Raw genomic sequence first — 21,473 nt, forward strand, 5'->3', positions numbered from 1 at the left:
TGAGTGGGTGGGTGGCTAGGTGGCATAGTAAAAATCTAAAAATGTGTTTGGATAACTATAAAACTTTAAATGTTAAATTTCATTTCTTATTATTTATGTTTTTTTTTTGTTTTTTTTTAAGTGATAGATTTCTTCAATATATTTTTTGCTCGTGGTTTTTTTTCCCTCGCCAACGTTACTTATAACGAAAATTGAGTAGAAAGAAGGTTGAGGTATATATATGGACATCATAATTGCATGGCAAATTTGGGGTCATGTTCAATGGTTTACTAGCTAGTAAGGTGGGGTTGGAGTTGTTTTAATTTATATTATTTGTTCAGGACTTGAGGTATCTAAGTATCTTTGTATTCTTTAAATACAAAAGTATAATATCTTTTCATATAGGTATCCATCATATCACATTATTACTATGGGATCAAATCAGCTAACCATGCTGTTCAAACCCGTCGTCTTAAATTTATGATAAATAACGAGTCTTGCTTCGACCGGCACTCGCTAACATGCTGTTAATGTTTTGTACCATGAAAAAGATGGGTACGTACAACGGTTACGTAAGATATGAATAATTAAAAAAAAAAATAAGTCAATAACACACTAAGCTATTTATAATTAAGAGGAATTCACTCAGATAAATACGTTAAAAATATCTTTTTTTAAAGATATTTTTTATTAATCAAAAGTTAACACATATAATTGATTAAGTTATGTTATTTTTTTTGTCAAAGTTAAGTTAAACAAATTAATTTAAACGAAAAAAATAGTGAATTAAATCTTGAATCGGTCTAAATTAATATTATTTTTTTATAGAAAATAACTACAATATTTTTATTATAGAAAATGACTAAAATACTCCTATTATATATATATATAAAAAGAATAATATTAATTTAGACTAATTCAAGATTTGATTCACCATTTTTTTAATCAAATTAATTTGTCTAACCTAATTTTGACAAAAATAACATGGTTTAATCGATTATATATATATTAAATTTTAGTTACTAAAAATCATCTTTAAAAAAAGGACGTTTTAGATGTCTTTATCTGAGTGCCCCTTTAATTAAGATTGATCTAGCAGTGAAGGGTTGAATATATAGTATATTTGAAATCCTAAATTTCTCATCGTCATAACAAAAAAAAAAACAAAAAACAAAAAACTAAACACCTTTTAGTATACACAAATTTATTTAGGTTTTGAAAATATTAATTTTAAAGAAGAAATTAAGATTAGAATTATTGTTTAATTTTTGTGTAAAGCATAAATTTAAAACTCTGAAAAAATTATTAGAAATTCTAATTTATTTTCTTTTATCTCTAAATAAAGAGTTTTTTAATTTTTTATTTTTTAATGTTTTAAAAAATTATGTATTTAAATTTTTGTTCATTTAAGTATTAGCGGAATAGTAAGAAAGATAAATTAGATTTTCAAATTATTGCTCTTTCTATGTAAACTATATAAGAGAGTACGTCGTTCTTAACTTTGGGGAAATAATTTGTTATTATCTTCTGTGGATGTGTATTTTCTATTTTAGATTAACTAATACTCAGTTTGGATATCCAAAAGAGTTAGAGCGCATAGCCTATCCCTAAAACAATTGTGTATACAAATTAAAAAAATTATTAACACAAAAGTCAATGTTAAAATGAGGTTATTTTATGAAGAAAAACACTATATGCTGAATATTTTTGTGTAAATAGTCAAATTTATCTTTGAAAGATTACTCGTTATTTAAATTAGTTTTCAAAAAAATTTTAAAATTTTTTTAAATTAATCGCATTAATTCTTCTATCATTTTCTTTGTTCATAGTGCCAAAATTTGTTAATTTAATGTAGCATGTATTTAATATAGTACGTTAAGTGATACTATAACATACATAGGTGTCTTAATTGACATTAGCTGATAAGTTTCTAAAATTAGATTAAATCAAAACTTAATTGAGGGGACAATTTTAGGCATTAGAATCCCTATTTGAGATTGATTTGATCTAATTTCATAAGCTTATTATGTTAACCGCTAATTAGGACTACTAGGTATGTGTTGTAGTATTACTTAACGTGTCATATCAATAAATTTTGATATTAGTAGTAAAAGAAGTAACGGAGGAACTAAGATAAATTTAATTAAAAAAATCTTTTAAAATTAATTTAAAAAATGAGTGATCTTTTAAAAATTAATTTGACTATTTATTTAATATTTTTGACCCCCAATATAAAAATACAATTGTTACTAATGAATTACATATTTAAATTATTTTTTAACTAACAAAACAAAAGGATTCATGTATAGTTGTTAAAAAAATACTAATATCAAAACAATATTTATTATAAAAAGAGCTATACGTAATGAGATTATTTCATGAAAAGATACTGGAGTAGAAGTTTTTGGTAATTAATATTTAATTAATAAAATTTTTAAAAATTTTAAAACATTGATTTTGGCCAAAACAAATAGCATGCTTTTTGGTGAAAAGAAAAGGTATCCCAAAGCAAGATGTTTATACATACATATATAGTCAGATAGCTTCTTACAAAATTCTGCGTTAAACATGTAAGCCTCTAAAATTTGTTATTATATTAAGGTTTTTAAACTTTGTAAAAATAAAATATATAAATTCTTATCTTAGTCACACCCATTGTTTTAAATTAAAAAAATAAGTTCTAAGAAATATGATAGAAATATTTATATATCTTATGAATTTTATCGTAATAAAAATTTTAAAGACAAAAATATTGGATGCAAAATTTTTTAAAAACTTATTTTAATATGTACTTTTTTATTTAATTGGATTGTAAATCAAGAGCTACTTGAATATTTGATAACATTAAACAAAAATAGTTGCAACAAACACAACATCTAACTGCAACTAAAAGTGGTTGGTTAGTTAGTTAGAAACTTAGAATTAACAAGAAAACAGGCAAGTAGTTAAGGGTTGAATAAGGGATGATTTCACCCATGAGGCGGCTAATTACTAAATAAATATTAAAAGATTTTTCTACCTATAAGAATGAGCTTATTTTAAAGAATAATTTGCATTAAGAATCGATACCAAAAAAGAATGCTCACCAACAAAAATAAAAGAAAAAAAAATGATGACAAAAATAATATCTAATATTTTGATAAGGCAAACAGCCAAACACTGCCTTCCTCTTTCCTACCCTTTGAGGACTTGCCTCATGCATTGAATGAGTTGAGGGCTCGAGGCAATAGTTCTAGTTAAAAGCTGAGTTTGAGTTACAAATAAAATTTGGTCTAAAGTGGCTCACCTTCGTCTTTAACTTATTGATAAAATTCAAATAAATACATGTGTTTTCCTGTTTTTGATCAATATGATTAGAATACGTATTTTATAAAAGGATTACCAATATAATATAAAAGAAAAATATAGGGTACCAATATATTATCTGTTAATTTATTGTCAATAATAATTAATTATTATATTTTAAATACATATATAAAAAAACACATCCAAAAGATACATTTATAAAAGATATTTCTATTAGATACAACTATAAAAAAGATATTTTTATTAAATATATTTACAAAGATACTTTCATTAAATACAACTATAAATAAGAGTTGCTAGAAGTTAATAAAATCCTTGTTAGAACTTAGACTAGATTTTAATATTTTAGGCTTTTGGATGAACCATTCAACACAATTTGAGCCGTTGAATTCTCCATTTATTTATTTATTTTGAATCAGACTTGCTTACTAAATAAACAATTTTTGGACTTGTTTTTAGTTATAATAAAAAAAGAGAAATATTTAAAAATTATTAAATTTTATTATTATTATTATTATTTTTAGTCATTAATTTAATTTTTTTTAATTTAGTAATCTAATAATATATTTTAACTTATATTTTTAAATATTAATAATTAATTAAGGCAAAAAATAATAAATTTTGAAAGTCCTATAATATTTTTCATAAAAAAATAGTTAAAAAACTTAAAATTCTTAATTTATTTATTCAACCATTTAACATTTAGTTTTTAGAAGAAAAAATTCTTTAAAGAATAAAAATACATCTTACATTCTGATATTCATTCATAATTCAACCATAAACTAATCTACGAAACTAAATTTTAAATTCAATGGCCTATAAATGTTGAGTCAAGATTTGATTTGATATTTTGTGATAATAAACATAATTGATTATTTTCAATTATTAACCATTATGATGAGTAATGTAGAAATCAATCAAAAATAACTAATCAAACAAGCTAGAATTATGCAAACTAGCAATATTAATGAGAATATCGTTAAGAACTTAAGATAATATCAAGCTTATTTTTAAAAAATGTTGTACTATCAATACAACAATTGATACCGTTAAAGATCAAATTCATGAGTGATTGGATAGTTGTTGCCCATTACAATTAAGCTAAATAAGGAAAGGATTTCCATTCAAAGTCAACGGCTAAAAGCATTGATATGTGCTTGATGAAAAAGAAAATTACTCCAACTAACATTCAAGAAGAGATATGAAGCTTTATATATTAATGAATCATCTAAGAAGAAGGCAACTAATTCATAAATATGATCGAGCGCCGTTAATATTTTTTCACGTGAGGAGTATATACTTTTAACTTGCTCTGCTAGAATTTTTTCCAAAATAGAATTCTTGTACTGTCTAGGTCAATGTTTGATTTTATCAATTCCTTTCTTTAATCTTTTCCTTATTCCCTTCTTTATTCCTTCCCTTTAATTCGTTATGAGAGTTCTTTCATAAAATTATCGCGGTTTGGAATGACTCCTGACAGTTCATAACTTTAAAGGGATGTGTCAATCCCACTCTTCCGAGATCGTATTTTTATGTGAAACAAAAAAATTAATCTCGTCTGGTAGAAAGTAAGTTGAGATCTTGTCATTTTACGGATTGGAGGATTGTTAGTCCGACAAGTACAACTGCTGGTGGATTGACTTTAGCATGTAAAGAGGGCACAACAGTTGAGATTCTTCCTGAAAAAGAGTTTTTCACAGTTGCCAAAGATCATGCTTTGAACTGTTCTTGGGGGCTAATTGGGGTACATTTAAATAGCTTGAATGAGATTCGATCTACCCAATACATAGAACTTTTCTCTTTTGTACAAGGTTTCTTTGAAAAAGTTATAATTATGGGTGATTTTAATGCTATAGTGAGCCTCGATGAGAAGGAAGGAGGAAGGTTAAAACCAGCTTCATCTATTTCTGAATTTGTGAATTTTATTAATGATGGTGGACTGAAGGACTTGGGTATGATTGGGAGAAGATTCACTTGGACTAATAGGCGACGAGAGCAGGACCAAATTAGGGAGCGGCTTGACCGTGCACTTGCAAACGGTGAGTGGATAGATTGTTTTCCATCAGCCTCGCTGTCTCGACTCGCAGAAAACGGTTCAGATCATGCGTCTATCCTCGTTGATACAAATCCGATCATAGAAAAATCTAATTAGAGGTTTAAGTTTCAGGAGAGATGGTGTGGTTTAGAAGAAATTTGGTTAATTATCACGGAAGCTTGGAAAGAATGGGTGAATGGCTCAGTAATGTTTGTTTTGGCTAAAAAATTGAAGCATTGTAGGCACCGTATTGTTCAATGGCAGCAGCAGAACAAATCTAATTCGAAGAAGGACATTGGTGAACTCACATCTCAGCTTGAAATTCTCAGAGAGGAAGATATTACAGGGGGGAACAGGTTGAAGCCTTAGAAAATAAACTTGAGGATGCTTACTTTTGGAAGAAAAGCTATTGGAGGGAGAAATCTCGTGTAAAGTGGCTAAAAGAAGCGGACAAAAATACAAGTTTCTTTCACCAATCATTCCAATAAAAAATCTGGAGAAATAAAATTTGGAAACTAGAAAAGAATGATGGTACGTATGCTACCACCCGTGAAAAAATTGCAGAAGTAGTTGAAACATACTTCAAGGATATCTTCACATCGATTAACCAAGCTAATTCGGCACGTGCATTCGAAGATTTTGAAACCAAAGTTTCAGCAACCATGAATAGAAAATTAACTAGACCGGTCAGTTTTGATGAGATAAAACGTGTGGTCTTTAGTGTTCACCCCAGAGCGCTCCTGATGATGATGGATTTACAGCTAAATTCTTTCAATTCTACTGAAGTTTAGAAGGGGAAGATGTTTTTAAGGTTGTCTGCAGTTTCATTGTCAGTGGTAGACTACTAAAGAGCTTCACTCATACACAAATCTGTCTCATTCTTAAGATTCTTGATGCAAAGAATATGACACAAGTTAGACTTATCAGTCTTTCCTCAATTGTGTATAAGATTATTTCTAAAGTACCAGTCCATCGGCTAAAGAAATTTATGACTTCCCTAAGCCCTAATCAAAGTGCCTTCATTAAGGGTAGATTGATTTCAGACAATGTCCTAGTCGCTCATGAATGTATGCACTATCTAAAGACAAAGAAGAGGAGTCTATCTAGTAAAATGGCTGTTAAATTGGATATGAGTAAAGCCTATGATAGTGTTGAGTGGCATTTTTTTTGGTTCATTTTGGAGAAGCTGAGATTTGAATCTAGGTGGATTGGTTGGATACAGGAGGTGGTGACTACAGTTTCTTACTCTGTCGTTGTTGAAGGTCAACCTTTTGTTTTTTTTTTTTAAACCAAATAGAGGTATCCGTCAAGGAGACCCTCTATCTCCATACATTTTTCTTTTCTGTGCAGAAGGATTATCCTTTTTGCTAAACAAGGCAGAGAAAAATGGTCTCATTGAAGGTATTCAGATCAACCGAAAATATCTTACTGTTAATCATTTATTGTTTGCGGATGACTCAATCTTTTTTTGCAAAGCGTCAGAAACAGTTGTAAAAATATTCTCAATCTTCTTCAGTCATACGAGGGGTTCAGTGGCCAAAAAATTAATTTGCATAAATAAGCTCTATTCTTAAGTAATAATACTCCTCTCGTTGCTCGATTACTATTAGCTCGAAAATTGAAAATTGATCATATTGGTGCACAGGATAAATATTTGGGTCTTCCATCTACAGTCCAAAAATAAAAAAAGTCTACCTTTGGAGAAATCAAGGACAAGGTGAGGAAGCGAGTTCAAGGGTGGAAAAGAAAACTTCTCTCCTCTACAGGCAGGCATGTTCTAATCAAAGTTATTAGGGAGGCTATCCCAATTTATTCATTATCATGCTTCCGTTTTCCTGACACTTTAACTAGGGAGATTCACAACATACTCTCCCAATTTTTGTGGGGTCAAAAAGGTATAGAGCGAAAAATGGCATGGAATAGTTGAGATACTATGACAAGACCAAAATTGAAAGGTGGACTAGGTTTTAAGGACTTAGGGGCTCAAAATTTGGCGCTATTAGCAAAACAATGTTGGAAAGTTATCTCTCAGCCACAATCACTCCTATCTAGACTCCTCAAAGGTAAATATTTTCGATACAGTTCTATAATGAATGCAGAGATCGGAACAATACCTTCGTGGGGATGGCGTAGCATATTGGAAGGGCATAAGGTTGTTGAAAAGGGGTTGGTTTGGTGAGTTGGTGATGGATCCAGTATCCGAATCTTCAATGATCCTTGGCTTGCTCTTCCACATCCTTATGTTGTTTCTTCATCTGAAACTTCTAATCTACAAATCAACCACTATTGATGGTCAAAGACTTAATACTTTCTAATGGTCAGTGGAATCAAACTCTAATTAGAAGTATTTTTTTCTGAGGACACTAGTTAACGTGTGCTAGCAACAACAATTGGGGGTGGAGAAGATAAAATTTATCGGTCCTTAATAAGAGTGATTTGTATGAAGTGAGTACTAGGTACCGTATGACTTATGGGTTCTCGCATCCTCCCATTGAACTTTACCCAGTGAGACAACAAAATTTGTGGCGAGAACCGTGAAAGCTGAAAATATCAGGGAAGATTAAGATTTTTCTCTGGAGGGGCTTCCATGAAAAGCTTCCAGTGCTGCAAAAGCTTCATCATCGCATCCCATCGATTCAACCTATCTGTCAAAGATGCCTACCATTTCCAGAAATAATCAATCATTGCATCTTTCTTTGTGTAAAATCAAAGGAAATTTGGTCAAAAATAGGCTTATCAGCTACTAGAAAGAGCATCGAAGACTCTGATTTCTATGTTGAGTGGAACTTGAGAATGGGAGCCTTGTGTACCCAATCCAATAGCTCCTCTCGGAGAATGATGATGATGATTTTGAGCTGGTCCTTATGGAAGACTAGGAACAGGTTCATTTTTGATAATGTATCAACTAGCGTGGAAGAGATAATGGCGTTGGCTTTGAAGCTGCAGAAAGAGTTTCAACAAATTTCCACTTCCTAATTGATGAGCACTTTACTTTTTATCTCTCTTATTAGATTATTATATGACGTTACCTCTATAGTAGAGCGTTGAGAGTCTCCCATTTCTTTTATTTGTCCCATATATGGACACCTATATGTTTCTTTCATTTCATGAATGGAATTATATGACTTTGGAAAAAAAATTCATACATATGATCAAAGACATCTTTAGATGAAGAAAGAAAAATTGGACTATTCCTTTTGTGAATACTTATAGGAAAGGTAACAATTGTGCTGATTGTCACAGTGTAAAAGTCTGAATCTAGATTTAGGATTTTACTTTTGGGACACCCTTCCTAGAAAGGTGGTTAAATTACTATTAGATGCAAAGTTTTAAAAACCGGACCGATCATCGAATCACTCTAACTACTAGTTTATTAATTTACTGGTTCAATCTTAGTCTAATCAAAAAACTGTTTTATAATAAAATAATAAAAAAATTATAAATAAATATCCTAAAATATAATTATATCTAATATAAACTTTAAAATGTCTTCTAAATTTAGAGTACTACATCAACCAAAATATAACATAAGCTTTGATCTCATCAATTATTAACAATTTAAGATTCATTAGTCATTATATCACTATTGAACTCATTAATATAATTACAACAAAAAAATTCTACTTATTATCCACAGATATATTATTATCACCAAATACTTTTTTATTAATACTATCATCTATAACTGAAATTGTAAATTATAAAATGTATTAACAATCTTTAAACTTATCAATTTAAATAGAAGCTCATTAAATTAAAAGACTGATTAATTTAATTGAGTTAATCCAATTCACATATTTCTTTATTGAACTAAAAGAAGGCCACTACCTCCCAATGTTTCATCCGAAACAAGGCATTGCTTCTTCCATTTGAGAGGTGCATTTGCAGATTTTCAAGTGCTTCGTTTTTAGATAAAGGTACAGCAGGTGAGCACAATTAGAAATAAGTTAACCTCATCCGAAATAGTGGCCTCAGTGACATTTGAGTTTTATTAGACATGCTTTTTTTATCCAGTATAACAGTTAGTAACATGACATAATGGAAGTTCAAAGGTAAAATGATTGACCCCAATTTTTTATGCTCGAAGCTTGCAATAAGAAGACTAATGATAGGTTCTTCCAAGTATGTACGACAATGCATATTAATGATGTCATTGAGAAACCTACGAAAAATTACACAATATCAGCCCCATTTTCATAGTTCTGGCCACTAACCTTCAATAGCCGTGGAGCGAGACGGAGAGCAGGATGACAGCGAGCAGCTCGAATAGAAAAGCCGCTGGAGGATAGACACCGAGCCTAGACAGAACAGAGGGTTTGGGACAGGGCGAAGAGGGAAGCCGTGGACAACCACGGACGACACTGGTGGAACTGTGGAAGAGGCTAGGGTTTTAAGCACTTTTTCTTTTCCTTTTCTTTCTAAAATGGACGAAATCACCTACGAGGGGGTTGTGCGTTGGGGGGAAGTGGGGAACACGCATACTTCATTTATTTTTTTTTGAATTTACCAAACCGTTCGTTTAGGAAGAACCGACCAGTTTTTGGTTTGGTCCAACCAGCCAATTCCTGATCGATTTAGCAGTTTTTGTCCGATTCTATCCTGAGTAGTGGTTTTAGATATAGGATCGGACCATTGACATTGCCGGCTTTTGATTCGACATATCAGTTTTCAGAACCATAATTAGAGAGATAATAGACAAAATCGTTCTTGAAAGATACATCGATATCCATTTTCGTCTCCAAAAGATAAAATTAATCAAATTCGTCCTCGAAAGATAACCAACCTGGTCGCTTTAGTCCTTCCGTCATCTCCTGCGCTAAGGTGGCTAACGCTCACTGACATGCCCTATTAACTGCCAGCATGGCACTCGCTTAGTGTACCCTTTTGTTGCTGATAAGTTTATTCGATCAATTCAAATCAGTCCCTAAGTCCATGAACCCTAATCCCAAATCGCACTTGAGGCATGGATTGCTCATCATCATCATTATCATATGCCTCGTGGTAGTGCTGTTGTTGCTTTCTTTTCATCTCATTCTTCATGTTGATATCATGTAATGTGGTCTCCTCACACTCATCTATCTCCATATCTGTCAACTGCTTTCTGGATTTTTGAGGTCTCTAATAATCGGCATTGGTCGGGGGAAAGGAACCCTGAGTCTGGGAAATCCACATTAAACTTGATGTAAAGACAACCCTTCATGAACGGCTTATTGTGTTGTGGCATTCCCTAATCATTTATGGCTTTTTGTTGGCCTACATTGCAGATTTTATAAGTTATTTGTGAATCAAAACTACGCTTATAAAATGAAATTCCAGTGAAGCACAATCCCAAAATTATCTATAGATAGTACTTGGTTTGATGACTTCTCCAGAATTTGACTTGATGAATAGTTGTCTCCCGTCAAGATGGTGACAGTAAACTGAAAGCCACAAAAAACCTCGGTCAAGTTGAGATTGCGCTCAATATAGAGGTCATCATGCTCTCATTTGAATCGTGGGTGCTCCTTCACTTGTAAGACAAAAACAAGGTCTCATGTGATTGTGTCAGGATGCAAAAGGTTCGCATGCATTAATTTAAGAAGGGTAGAGGACAAATTCGTCCCTGACCTTTTAAATCGTGGCATTTTAACCCCCTCAGGATTGGAAAATACAAAACGATCCCTCACCCATCAAAACGCCGTACAAATCGGTCCTCCCATTCAATTTGGTGTCCAACACGTAACGAAATCTGTTTAGCTGGCGCCTATGTGGCGTGTATATGCGTAAATGTCTTCACGAGGGTGGTAACGGGGTTGACGTGGTGCTAGTGGAGAAAGTAAAGGGATATTGTAGTCCTTAAGGTTTAGGACGACGTCGTTTTGGTTTGTGCCCTATTTGTTCAAATGGAACCCTATCGCTATAGCCGTTGTGATTTGTGTGAGAGGTTGGGGTGGTGGTACTGCGGAGTGGTAAATGGCCAGCGATGGAGCTTCATCCAGCGGAAGACGCGTTCCACTACCGTCGACCATAAAATGTGTGGAAGCTGCAGATTGTTCTTTGGATGTCCATTCTTTAAGGTAAGTTGGTGGTTTTATTTGATTGATTTTGATTATACGGGCGTAAGAAGAAGTTATTTATTTTGATTATAAGTTGGTGATTTTTTGTTTTGCCATGATGAACATGCAGCTGAAAAATTCCAGTCACTGCAAGTTCTTCTTATGGCTGGATGACCATGTTTCAACAGTAAGAGTTCTGGACAAGTTTATGACTGAGAACGAGGTTGATGATTTGAAGCTGTATCTTGGAAAGAAGGTGGTGGAACAGAGACTCACTGATTTGGAGAAGAAGATGTTGCATCTAGAGAGGAAGAAGAATGTTAATTTGTATTTGGTTATTGTTATTGTGGTTAGTGTAATTTTGGGTTCTGTTGTTGCCAAACTTGGCTGAAAAGTGGAAAAGCAGTTTAAATTATGCCTTTAGAACACAAGTGTTGTATTAAGTTATCCTTTGATGAATGATGATATGCTGTTGCTGTAACATGTTGGAGTTGGGTGGGTATATGTAATATGATGTTGATGGGATTAGAATAAAAAAGACATAAAATAGTTTGGATCATTTAACATTGAACCAAAGTTTAAGTTCGATGGATTACAATCCTAACAAAACATGATATGCAGTCTGATAACAGTTCACAACCTTAGCATCATAGTTTTGCCAAAAAGACACCACAATGTATAACAAACGAAAATAAGTTTCATCCAAGTTTTACATCAGACTCGTAAAATATCAACATCATTTTTTGGAATTGTTGACTCCTGGGGTGAGGATGAACTGAAACATCCTTTTAGTTCCACTGCTTGCTGCAACCAGAGTCTCATCAGATGGTCCTTCGACTGCTTCCACACTTGGCTGCTGTGATTTCTGAACCTGTTGTTTGCCATCACCCTTCCTTCTAATTGGTTGTTTCGGTCTGAATGTTTTGTTGGATGGCCTTGCTGGAACTCTTGTTGGAGGTTTGAATGGAACCTGACCTTGTCTTGCAGGGGCTGCAGTGGTGGTCACAAATGCAACTTGTGAAGCAAGTTGTTGCTGGGCCACATCTGGAGTTATGTAAGTGGTAGAATGGTTCAGGTTGGTTGGAATAGCTGAGTCATGCTCCTCACCCTGACATAAAGAAAGACAAGAAAGCCATGAGGCAAAATTAAAAAATACATACAGGTCCTCTAACACTTTTAAAATGGACAACTAAATCCTTAAACATGTTATCGGGGGGACATAAAGATCTTTAGTCCAACCAAGTACCTCTGCCTCAGGTGCTGATTGTGACAGTGGTATAACCACAAGAGAAAGGTTGTCTTGGGTCTTCTTCTTTGGTTTCCTGGTCTTAGGTTTCCAATTTGGATTGGATGGCACACCCTTGCAAGTCTTATAGTTGTGCCCTGTTTGACCACACTTGCTACAGGTCACATAGAAACTTCTCCTCAGTTTTTCACCTTCGATAACAGTTTCTGCTGGGTCCTTCTGCCTGTTATGTACCTTTGGACGACCAATTAGACGCTTAATGATAGGTGCAGTAGGCCTACTCTGATCAAACCGTATCCAGAACTCTTCACTTGTAACTGGTTGAATGAAGTGCTCGTAAGTCTTCTTCAGTGATTCCATGCATAACCATGGATGCACATAATCTTCCATGTTGTCATGTCTTTTTCTGATTGCTGCAACTGCATGAGTGCACGGCATCCCTTGACCAGCAAACCCAACAAGTTAAGGGTAAGAATTAGACATATTCAACTTAGACATATACAAATTGAGGATAACAATTGGACATATGCAAGTAAGGAAACAGCAGCAGCACACAGGCAAATCCAACAAGAAACAATTAGTGAAATATAATTAAAGTAGCAGTAGGCCAGCAAATCCAACAAGAAACAATGTCATAAGTAAATTAACAGCAACAGCAGGCAGACAAATCCAAGAAGAAACATTTAGGAAAATAAAATTACACACTGACCAGTTAATTGCCATCTGTTACAAGTGCATGTATGTTTAATGAGGTCCACATCCAACTTAGATCCCTTTTGTGTGACCTCAAATCGCTTGCACTCGTTATCACCAATCTACTCCGCAGTCCATTTGTTACTTGGCTTAACAAGCCTCTTCAACCTTTTCTCCTGAACCGGTGCAAGCTTTCCATGATGGCAATCTATCAGTCTCTTGTGCTGAACCATACGCCTCATGAGGTAGCAGCGCACCTCTTCGCACATTGTGAGTATAGGCTTGCACCTGTACTTGGTGAACTTGGAGTTGAAAGACTCGCACATATTATTAGTCAGGTTGTCTACTTTTGGACCATGACTGATATAGGCCCTTACCCATGTTGCAGGTTCAAATTTCATCAGGTATGACTAGGCATCCTGATTAACTTCCTTCAGCCTCTCCATTCTTGTCTTGAACTCAGCCACAGTTGTGCATTTTGCACAGTCCCACACAATTTTCCTGATATATAAGTCCTTGAAACGATTGATGAAATTCTTCCACATGTGCATGACACAATTGCGCACATGTGCATTTGGCATTATCTCCTTCAATGCAGGCATCAGTCCCTGAAACAGAATGGTTCAAGAATGACTTTCATCATTGTGCATCAAATGTACTTAAATTAAGTATAGAGAATCTGACTTACTAACCTTTTGCATGTCGGACATAAAATTTCAACCATGTTGTTGCACATCTCCAATGTCCTCTTGTAATAGGATCAGAAACCACTTCCATGACACTTTCGATTCAGACCTTGCCACAGCAAATGCAATGACATAAAACTGGTTATTAGCATCCTGTGCCACAGCAGACAGCAACTGGCCCCCATGATAGGTCTTGAGGAATGCTCCATTCAAGTGAATCAATGGCCTGCATCCACTCCTAAATCCCCTCTTGCAGGCCTCGAAACATATATACATTTTGTCGAATGTTAGGGGTGCTTGTGGTTGGGGAATAACATCCAACAATGCAGTAGACCTTGGATTGCTTCCATGGATCTCCATTAGATAGTCTCTAAGCTTACCATACTGTTCTACCTCGTTTCCCATGATCCTATTTTTGACTTCCCTTACAGCTCTGTAAACCATTTTAGGATGTAGTACTAGATCAAACTCTTCTTTTAAAAAATCAATGGCCTTATGTGTGTTCATATGGGGATGGGTTAGTCTCTAAGCTTACCATACTGTTCTACCTCGTTTCCCATGATCCTATTTTTGGCTTCCCTTACAGCTCTGTAAACCATTTTAGGATGTAGTACTAGATCAAACTCTTCTTTTAAAAAATCAATGGCCTTATGTGTGTTCATATGGGGATGGGTGATCATACTTTTTTCCACTTTTTTGCTGATCCAGTGTTGGTCAACCGCGTTGCTTCCCAGATCTCTTGCGCATGTATGTTCACTTCTATAGATTTTCACTTGGAAACACTGCAGCTGTTTATTGTATGAAAGATGAGCAATCCAGGGACAATTCTCATTCTTACAGCCAACTCTAACCCTTTCCTTATCATTTTTAATCCATACCAACTCCCTCCCCTCAGCAATAAACGAATCCTTCACAACTCCTTGAACCTCTCTATTGTAGCAAATCTTGTGCCTAGCTCAAATCTGCCTTCACCAAAGCCATAGTGTTCATCAAACTCAGGCCAGTGTGGTTTGTTCCCTTCATCCTCTGATGAGACAGGGGTATGTAGCTCTTCAGACTCATACTCAAACACAATGTCTTCATTATCAGTGTCTACATCACTGACATAGTCTGCAACGGCTGGCCTCATGCTAGGCTCCCTAGCAGGCCTTGATCTGTTGGGTTGACATCCAGGCCTACTAGTGCTGGGCTGTTTAGTAGGCCCAGTAGACCTTGAGGAACTCTCACCAGCTGAGCCCACCCTTCTTGTTTTAAATCTCTGCCTTTTAAACTCATGTGTTGCTTGTTTTTTTAGCTTCTCATTGGGATCAACCCCTTTCCTCAACGATGGAGACACATGTTTCCTCTTCCCTTTGGCAGCTCTAACCCTTCTGCCCTATCATCTTCACCAGTATCACTCCCACTTTCATAACCAGCTGGAGGTGGTTTATACGGCTTATCTTCTTCACTGTCAGTGCTATCATCGGCGGTAGATGAGCCATCCGACTTCTCCAACTCATTTGGATCGACTTCTTCATCAACCTCAGCATTTTCCTCAAAATCACCATATGCGATCTTAGGTTCGTCAACATGATGGTCAAAAAAATGTAAAACTCTTCAGTATCTTTGTTCCTCAACTTAGCCTGTCGCATTTGGTTGATCCCTGCGTCCCCCTCATTACATGCAACCCTGACTCCATATCTTGACTTTTTGGATCATACCAGTAAACCTCCTTATAGGATTGATATCCTAGTCCTTTGAACATCGTGACCAGATCGTCGAAATTGACAAAATCCAAGTCCATTTGAGGAAACTTCTCAACTTGACCATTAACATACACTAACTCACCGCTAGCCCTCCGTGAAAAGTTACCCCATGATGGAACACGGGAACACTAAAGACATCAACCATCTGCAAAAATTTTCAATCCACAACAAACCACAATATCACCCCTTATTATCTAAATCACCAAAATCTCTCTAAACAACACATGGCAAATGACTAACCCCATAACTAATCACATATGAGAATCACTTACAATCCCTATTAGTCTCACCCTACAACATTGATAGCAAAAAAATGCCCATAAGCAGAACTATTGAACATCAATGTACTTACCACTCTCTACGGCAGACGCAGGTATAACCACGGAGCTTCAATATGGAACTCCTCCACGGAACTGTAACGACGACAATGCGGAGACGAAGCGTTGTATTTTTTGGAAGGAAAAGCTTAGTGGTGCTAGGGCTTCTTGTAATTCTTTGTCACTGATATGGGTAGCATTGGCATATTTTATAACGCACACTCACCACTGCAAAACACACACCAAAACGACGTCGTCCTAAACCCTAAGGACTACAATGTCCCTTTACTTTCTCTACTAGCACCACGTCAGCCCTGTTACCACCCTCGTGAAGACACGTACGCATATACACGCCACATAGGCGCCAGCTAAACATATTCCGTTATGTGTTGGACACCGAATTGAACGGGAGGACCGATTTGTACGGCGTTTTGATGGGTGAGGGGTCGTTTTGTATTTTCCAATTCTGAGGAAGTTAAAAGTCCACGATTTAAAAGGTCAAGGACGAATTTGTCCTTTACCCATTTAAGAAACACCCATGGAGTAGACTATGATGATTAACTTCAACCAATCTTATAAAGAATTAACATAGTATACAACCAATAAGAGTAACACGGAGATAAATATGCATTGGGGGAATAGTTAGAACAACGAAGACATGATGGAATATCGAGTCGGAGATGATGCAACGGGATGAAGTAGTAGCGTCGAGTAGAAAAAAGGAAGCACTACCACAATCATGTGGATTGCCGTCTGTGGTGGTAAAACGGGACTATATTAGAAACGTGAGAGCTGCGACAGAATCTGTGGCGAAGAACGGCATTGATGATAGACTTTATTATACTTTGGGCGACGGCTACAATGCAGATGACGTCGATGTGCAGGCGATGACGGCATTGAAGGCGTAGACAGTGACGCGGGCAGTAGCAGGGACAACCTGGAAACATGGAATCTGCTATAGAGGTGAGGTTCAATTCCTTTAGATTTAAGATTAGGGTCCATGGACTTAGGGACTGATTTGAATTGATCTAATAAATTTATCTTATCGGCAACAAGATAGTACACTAAGCGAGTGTCACGCTGGCAATTCACAGGCCATGTCAACCAGCGAGTGTTAACTACCTCAACACAGGAGATGACGGACAGAATAACACAACCAGATTGGTTATCTTTTGGGGACAAAAATAAAAATCAAGGTATTTTTTAGAAACAATTTTGACTATTAACTCCATAATTAGATGATAAACAATAAACTCTACTTCTCTACCATGTTTAGTGTTTTTGTAACTTTTTTTTCTTTTTGAGTTTAGGCTTCATTTTAACTAAAAAAAAAACTTATTTTCACACAATTTTAAATTATATTTGTCTTTTTGAACATAATTTTATTAAAAACCAACAATTTTAAATCAACAATTAATAGATAAGTATTAAAAATTTGAAATAAATAAAAATAAAAATATTAATTAAAGATAATTGATTTTGATGGTCCAATCCATTCAAAAATTAATTTAGTAAGATTTTTACATTTTAAAATAGTTTATTAAAATTAATTTAAAAATTATAATATTTATATTAATAGTTTAATAAATTAAATTAAAAATAATTTTTAATAAATATTCTATACTTTATTTAAAGATTTAATGGTAGTTAATAAACGGTATCCCCCAACCCGACAGGTTAAGCGGACTAATGAACTAACCACTATAACAACTCAACTTGGTTAACAATTTTTTTATTTTACTAAACAGAAACTTGGAATTTTTTACCGCAGCAACCCTTTTATTTTTTTGGTCAGGAACCAGGATCCAGGCCAGCATCCTGGAAATGTGAGCTCCAACCCGGAACCGGACCCGCCTTTCAGACTTCATCTTCGCTCTCGTCTGCGTATGTGCGTCTCTGCAATTTCCCAGGCAGACCTTCATCCGCCGCAAACATGCCGCTGTCCCCCGCTACACCACCGTCTCCCGCTTCGCTCGCTACCCCGCCGTCGCTCGCTTCTCCGTCATAGGCCGCTTCACCGCAGTCGCCCCAACGGGTTTCTCGCACCAACCCCAAACGGGTTTCTCGCCCAAATTACCCTACCCGAACCCACAACCCCAACCCGCCCAAACCCAACCCCAAACTGATCTTCTCTCTCGCGGATGTTGAATCTTGGCGCCGAGAAGCACTTCCATGGCCACCATGACTTTACCATGCTTAACCCATTATCGATTGATTCTCGGGTTTGGAATCAAGCCGCGAAACGGTTGATGAGGTCAGAATCGGTCTCTCTGTTGGCTTCACCTCGGCAAGAAGCTCCGCCTCAGAGGTTGAGGAGATTGATTCCGTTGAAGACGTAACGCCGGTCCATGCTCAACTCACGCCGGGGAACTCCATTACATCTTCCACCCAAGCTTCGTACCCTTCCATGCTGCTACTTCGATCTCTGCCTGGTCCATCCCTTGCACGCCATTGTTCGACAAACCTTGCGCGGATAACTTGAACTCTCCGTGTCCACCGCAATGTTCCTCTTTCTTCCGCACGCTACTTCATTTCTTGGACCCTGAATGAATGAAGTTGCCACTGCACTCTTCATTCAGGTTTGTTCGCTGGCGCCGCTCTCACTGACGCCTCGTTGCAGAGGGTACGGGGAGTGGCTCTCCTCCGGTGGTCATTGATGCCTCCTCCGGTCTGTAACCCTAAGTAAGCCTGGTGTGTAGCAATTGTAATCTTTTATTGGGCCTTAATTGGGCCGAACAGTAAAGCAAACTCTTAAGGGGATCCAAAAAAAAATTATGTAGTGAAAAGACAAATTTATCCTCGTACCTTTGGGGAAGACGACGACTATAGAGACTAAAAACCGAGTGGCAGTGGAGTTGAGTTTTCATTTCAACGCTGAAAAGAGTGTTAGAACCCAGTGAAGAAGATACAGAGTGTCGTTCCTATTCTTGTTCCAATTCCGAATCGGAAGACAAGGATTTGCATTGCGATCTAAGGAGAGAAGAGAAAATGGCGAGGTCAACCAGCAAGGACGCACAAGACCTCTTCCGTGCGCTTTGGTCTGCGTATTCCGCAACTCCAACAAATCTGAAGGTGACTCTCATTCTCTCTCTTTCGAATAATTTTCACAAACAATTGAACTTTCCTTAACCTCCGATTCGTCACTTTCTGTAGATCATTGATCTCTACGTCATGTACGCTGTTTTCACCGCTCTCATCCAGGTAATTCAACTCTAGATCTATCGCTGTTTTTCATCAGATTTAGGGTTTCGCTATAGAGAATATTAGAACAATTTCATTACTCATTGATGATGAGTTTTAGGATTTTAGATGGTTTAGATATCTTCAAATTCGTTAGGGGATATTGATTGATTTAGCCTGGTGTATGTTTTAGGCAATGACATTAATGTTATGTTTATTTTAAGTTTATACAAATTACAACTGTGAGGTTAATTTGTTGGAGTATGTTGGGGAATGTCAGAGTTGTCTCAGCTGAATATTATACTTGCTAATGTTTAGATTACATTTCTCCTCACTTCCTATGAGTATGTAATGTAATGAAGCTACAAAAACAGTAGTGAGAAATAAGTATTTCAGGGATTTGAGTTCTTTATTTTGCTTTCAGTTCCTTTCTCTTAGTCTGTCTCCTTTTTGGATTGATGTAACAGATTGCTTCTTGCTTTGCTCATGTCACTTAGTCTCTACACACTCTTTTCACACCTTTCCCGATTTTGGGATAGTTTGTTGTGGATTGATTCTGTTAACATGATGTGGCTGCATTAAGCTCTATAGATGTGCAATAATCCCTTGTAACTTGTGTATACCTTAAAAATGAATGAGATGAGGAAGTTATTTTCAATCTTCAAGTTCAAATTTTAAGAGCATTTTCATTTTTTTTTGTTCATGAACAGGTAGTTTACATGGCTATGGTGGGATCATTTCCATTTAACTCCTTCCTTTCAGGAGTACTTTCTTGTGTAGGGACTGCAGTTCTGGCTGGTAAGAGGAGAAGATATAAGCACTTGGCTTACCTAGTTATGCATATTCACATACAATGCATGCACACACACACACACAACATATGCTTGAGTACACTGTGAGACCTTGAAGCGTACTACATGCATACATGCATAAACATGGATTGGCTCATTCTTATGTTTCTTATAATTGTTATGCTCCTTTATTTTTTTTTCCAGTTTGTCTCCGTATCCAAGTGAATAAAGAGAACAAGGAATTCAAGGTAAAAGTCCCTTTCATGTCTTTTTTTATCTGTTAAGGTGTATGAGTTGGATTGAAACTTCTAATTGCCCTTTCAAGCTGCAGGTTTCATTTATTCATACTATTTTAAACACCTAGCATGATAACGTAGGTTTGAAACTTGGCAGATCAAAGCATAACATAAATGATGAAATTAAGTGATATGTTTGTTTTCTGCATTTTGGTTCCTTCACTTAACATATTCTTACAAAATTTTGCTTATGCGTGCTACTGTAGGATCTTGCTCCTGAACGTGCCTTTGCAGATTTTGTTCTCTGCAATTTGGTTCTCCATCTGGTGATCATGAACTTCCTTGGTTAAATTGGATTTGTGTGGGGTTTTGCCTCCAATTGAACCCCGAAGGGTTAAAATGAAAAGTAGAATACCTGGACCTTGTTTTGTTATAGTATTTGTAGATTCAGTGACAATACGAGTCCTTGTTTTGAACAAAGAGATGCTAGATGTTTACTATGCGATCTTTTACATTAATTTTTGAATGGTGAATTACTCATGGTGTTGACTTTGATGTCTAAAGATGAGTCTTGGTACTACCTTTAAAAAGAGTCTAGCTGTAATCTAATTTTTTAACAATTGCTCTCTCTCTCACTCTCTAATTATGTATGAAATGGTGCCTCCATCTTGATCACATAATCACATTGGAAGAACTTTATAAATTTCATGCATGTCAAAGCTGTCCCCAAGCAGCAGAAGACAACACAAAATATCATGGATAATGATTTGGGATCAAAAAGATCAGAACAGATAAGGGTATATGAAACATTGATCTGTTCAAAGATAACTAAGTATCTAAATTTTTTTCCCCCCTCGTATTGTTTTAGAATATCGATTTTTTGCAGTAGGCTAGTACCTCATTGGATCGATTTAAACATGGAACTATTGTTTATTTTATGGGTTTAGTTAAAATGTATTTAAAAAGCACATGTTAATATAATTATTAGTAGAAGTTTACTTATTTTTTTTAATATATATATAACAAATTCATTAAAAATTTAAAAATTGTATATTTTTCTTTTTCATGAAAGCTTTTTTAATTCGTAAATTTGAATTAAGGATTCTTTGAAAAAAAAAAGGATTATGTATATAATATGTTGATTTGTAAGAAAAATGAAAAAAAAAAAAGAGAATGTCACAGAATGAGAGTCTCATTTGAGAAATTTGGATCTTATAAAGTAAG

At 35.4% G+C, this 21,473-nt stretch overlaps 1 protein-coding gene and 1 pseudogene across 1 annotated transcript; one reads left to right on the plus strand and one right to left on the minus strand.

Annotated features, from left to right (window-relative positions):
* Positions 1-10,237: 10,237 nt before the first annotated feature.
* On the minus strand, positions 10,238-10,890 carry LOC107457605 (chaperone protein dnaJ A6-like; annotated as a pseudogene).
* A 7,966-nt stretch (positions 10,891-18,856) lies between these two features.
* LOC107457621 (dolichyl-diphosphooligosaccharide--protein glycosyltransferase subunit DAD1) lies at positions 18,857-20,812 on the plus strand. Its single transcript, XM_016075791.3, has 5 exons — positions 18,857-19,114; positions 19,196-19,243; positions 19,933-20,020; positions 20,218-20,261; positions 20,516-20,812. Exons 1-5 carry the CDS (start codon positions 19,031-19,033, stop codon positions 20,597-20,599), a joined length of 348 nt encoding a protein of 115 aa, XP_015931277.1. The 5' UTR covers positions 18,857-19,030; the 3' UTR covers positions 20,600-20,812.
* The last annotated feature ends 661 nt before the right edge of the window (positions 20,813-21,473 follow it).

Source organism: Arachis duranensis, chromosome 7 (genome assembly GCF_000817695.3).
Source record: "Arachis duranensis cultivar V14167 chromosome 7, aradu.V14167.gnm2.J7QH, whole genome shotgun sequence".
In the NCBI taxonomy this organism is placed as follows: domain Eukaryota; kingdom Viridiplantae; phylum Streptophyta; class Magnoliopsida; order Fabales; family Fabaceae; genus Arachis; species Arachis duranensis.

What these genes read in the sequence shown, in the direction of transcription:
- LOC107457621 (XM_016075791.3), top strand. Translation starts at nt 19,031, where the DNA reads ATGGCGAGGTCAACCAGCAAGGACGCACAAGACCTCTTCCGTGCGCTT. An exon ending in AGGGACTGCAGTTCTGGCTG is followed by an intron (nt 20,021 to 20,217) that starts GTAAGAGGAGAA and finishes TTTTTTTTCCAG; the next exon opens with TTTGTCTCCGTATCCAAGTG. An exon ending in AAGAGAACAAGGAATTCAAG is followed by an intron (nt 20,262 to 20,515) that starts GTAAAAGTCCCT and finishes GTGCTACTGTAG; the next exon opens with GATCTTGCTCCTGAACGTGC.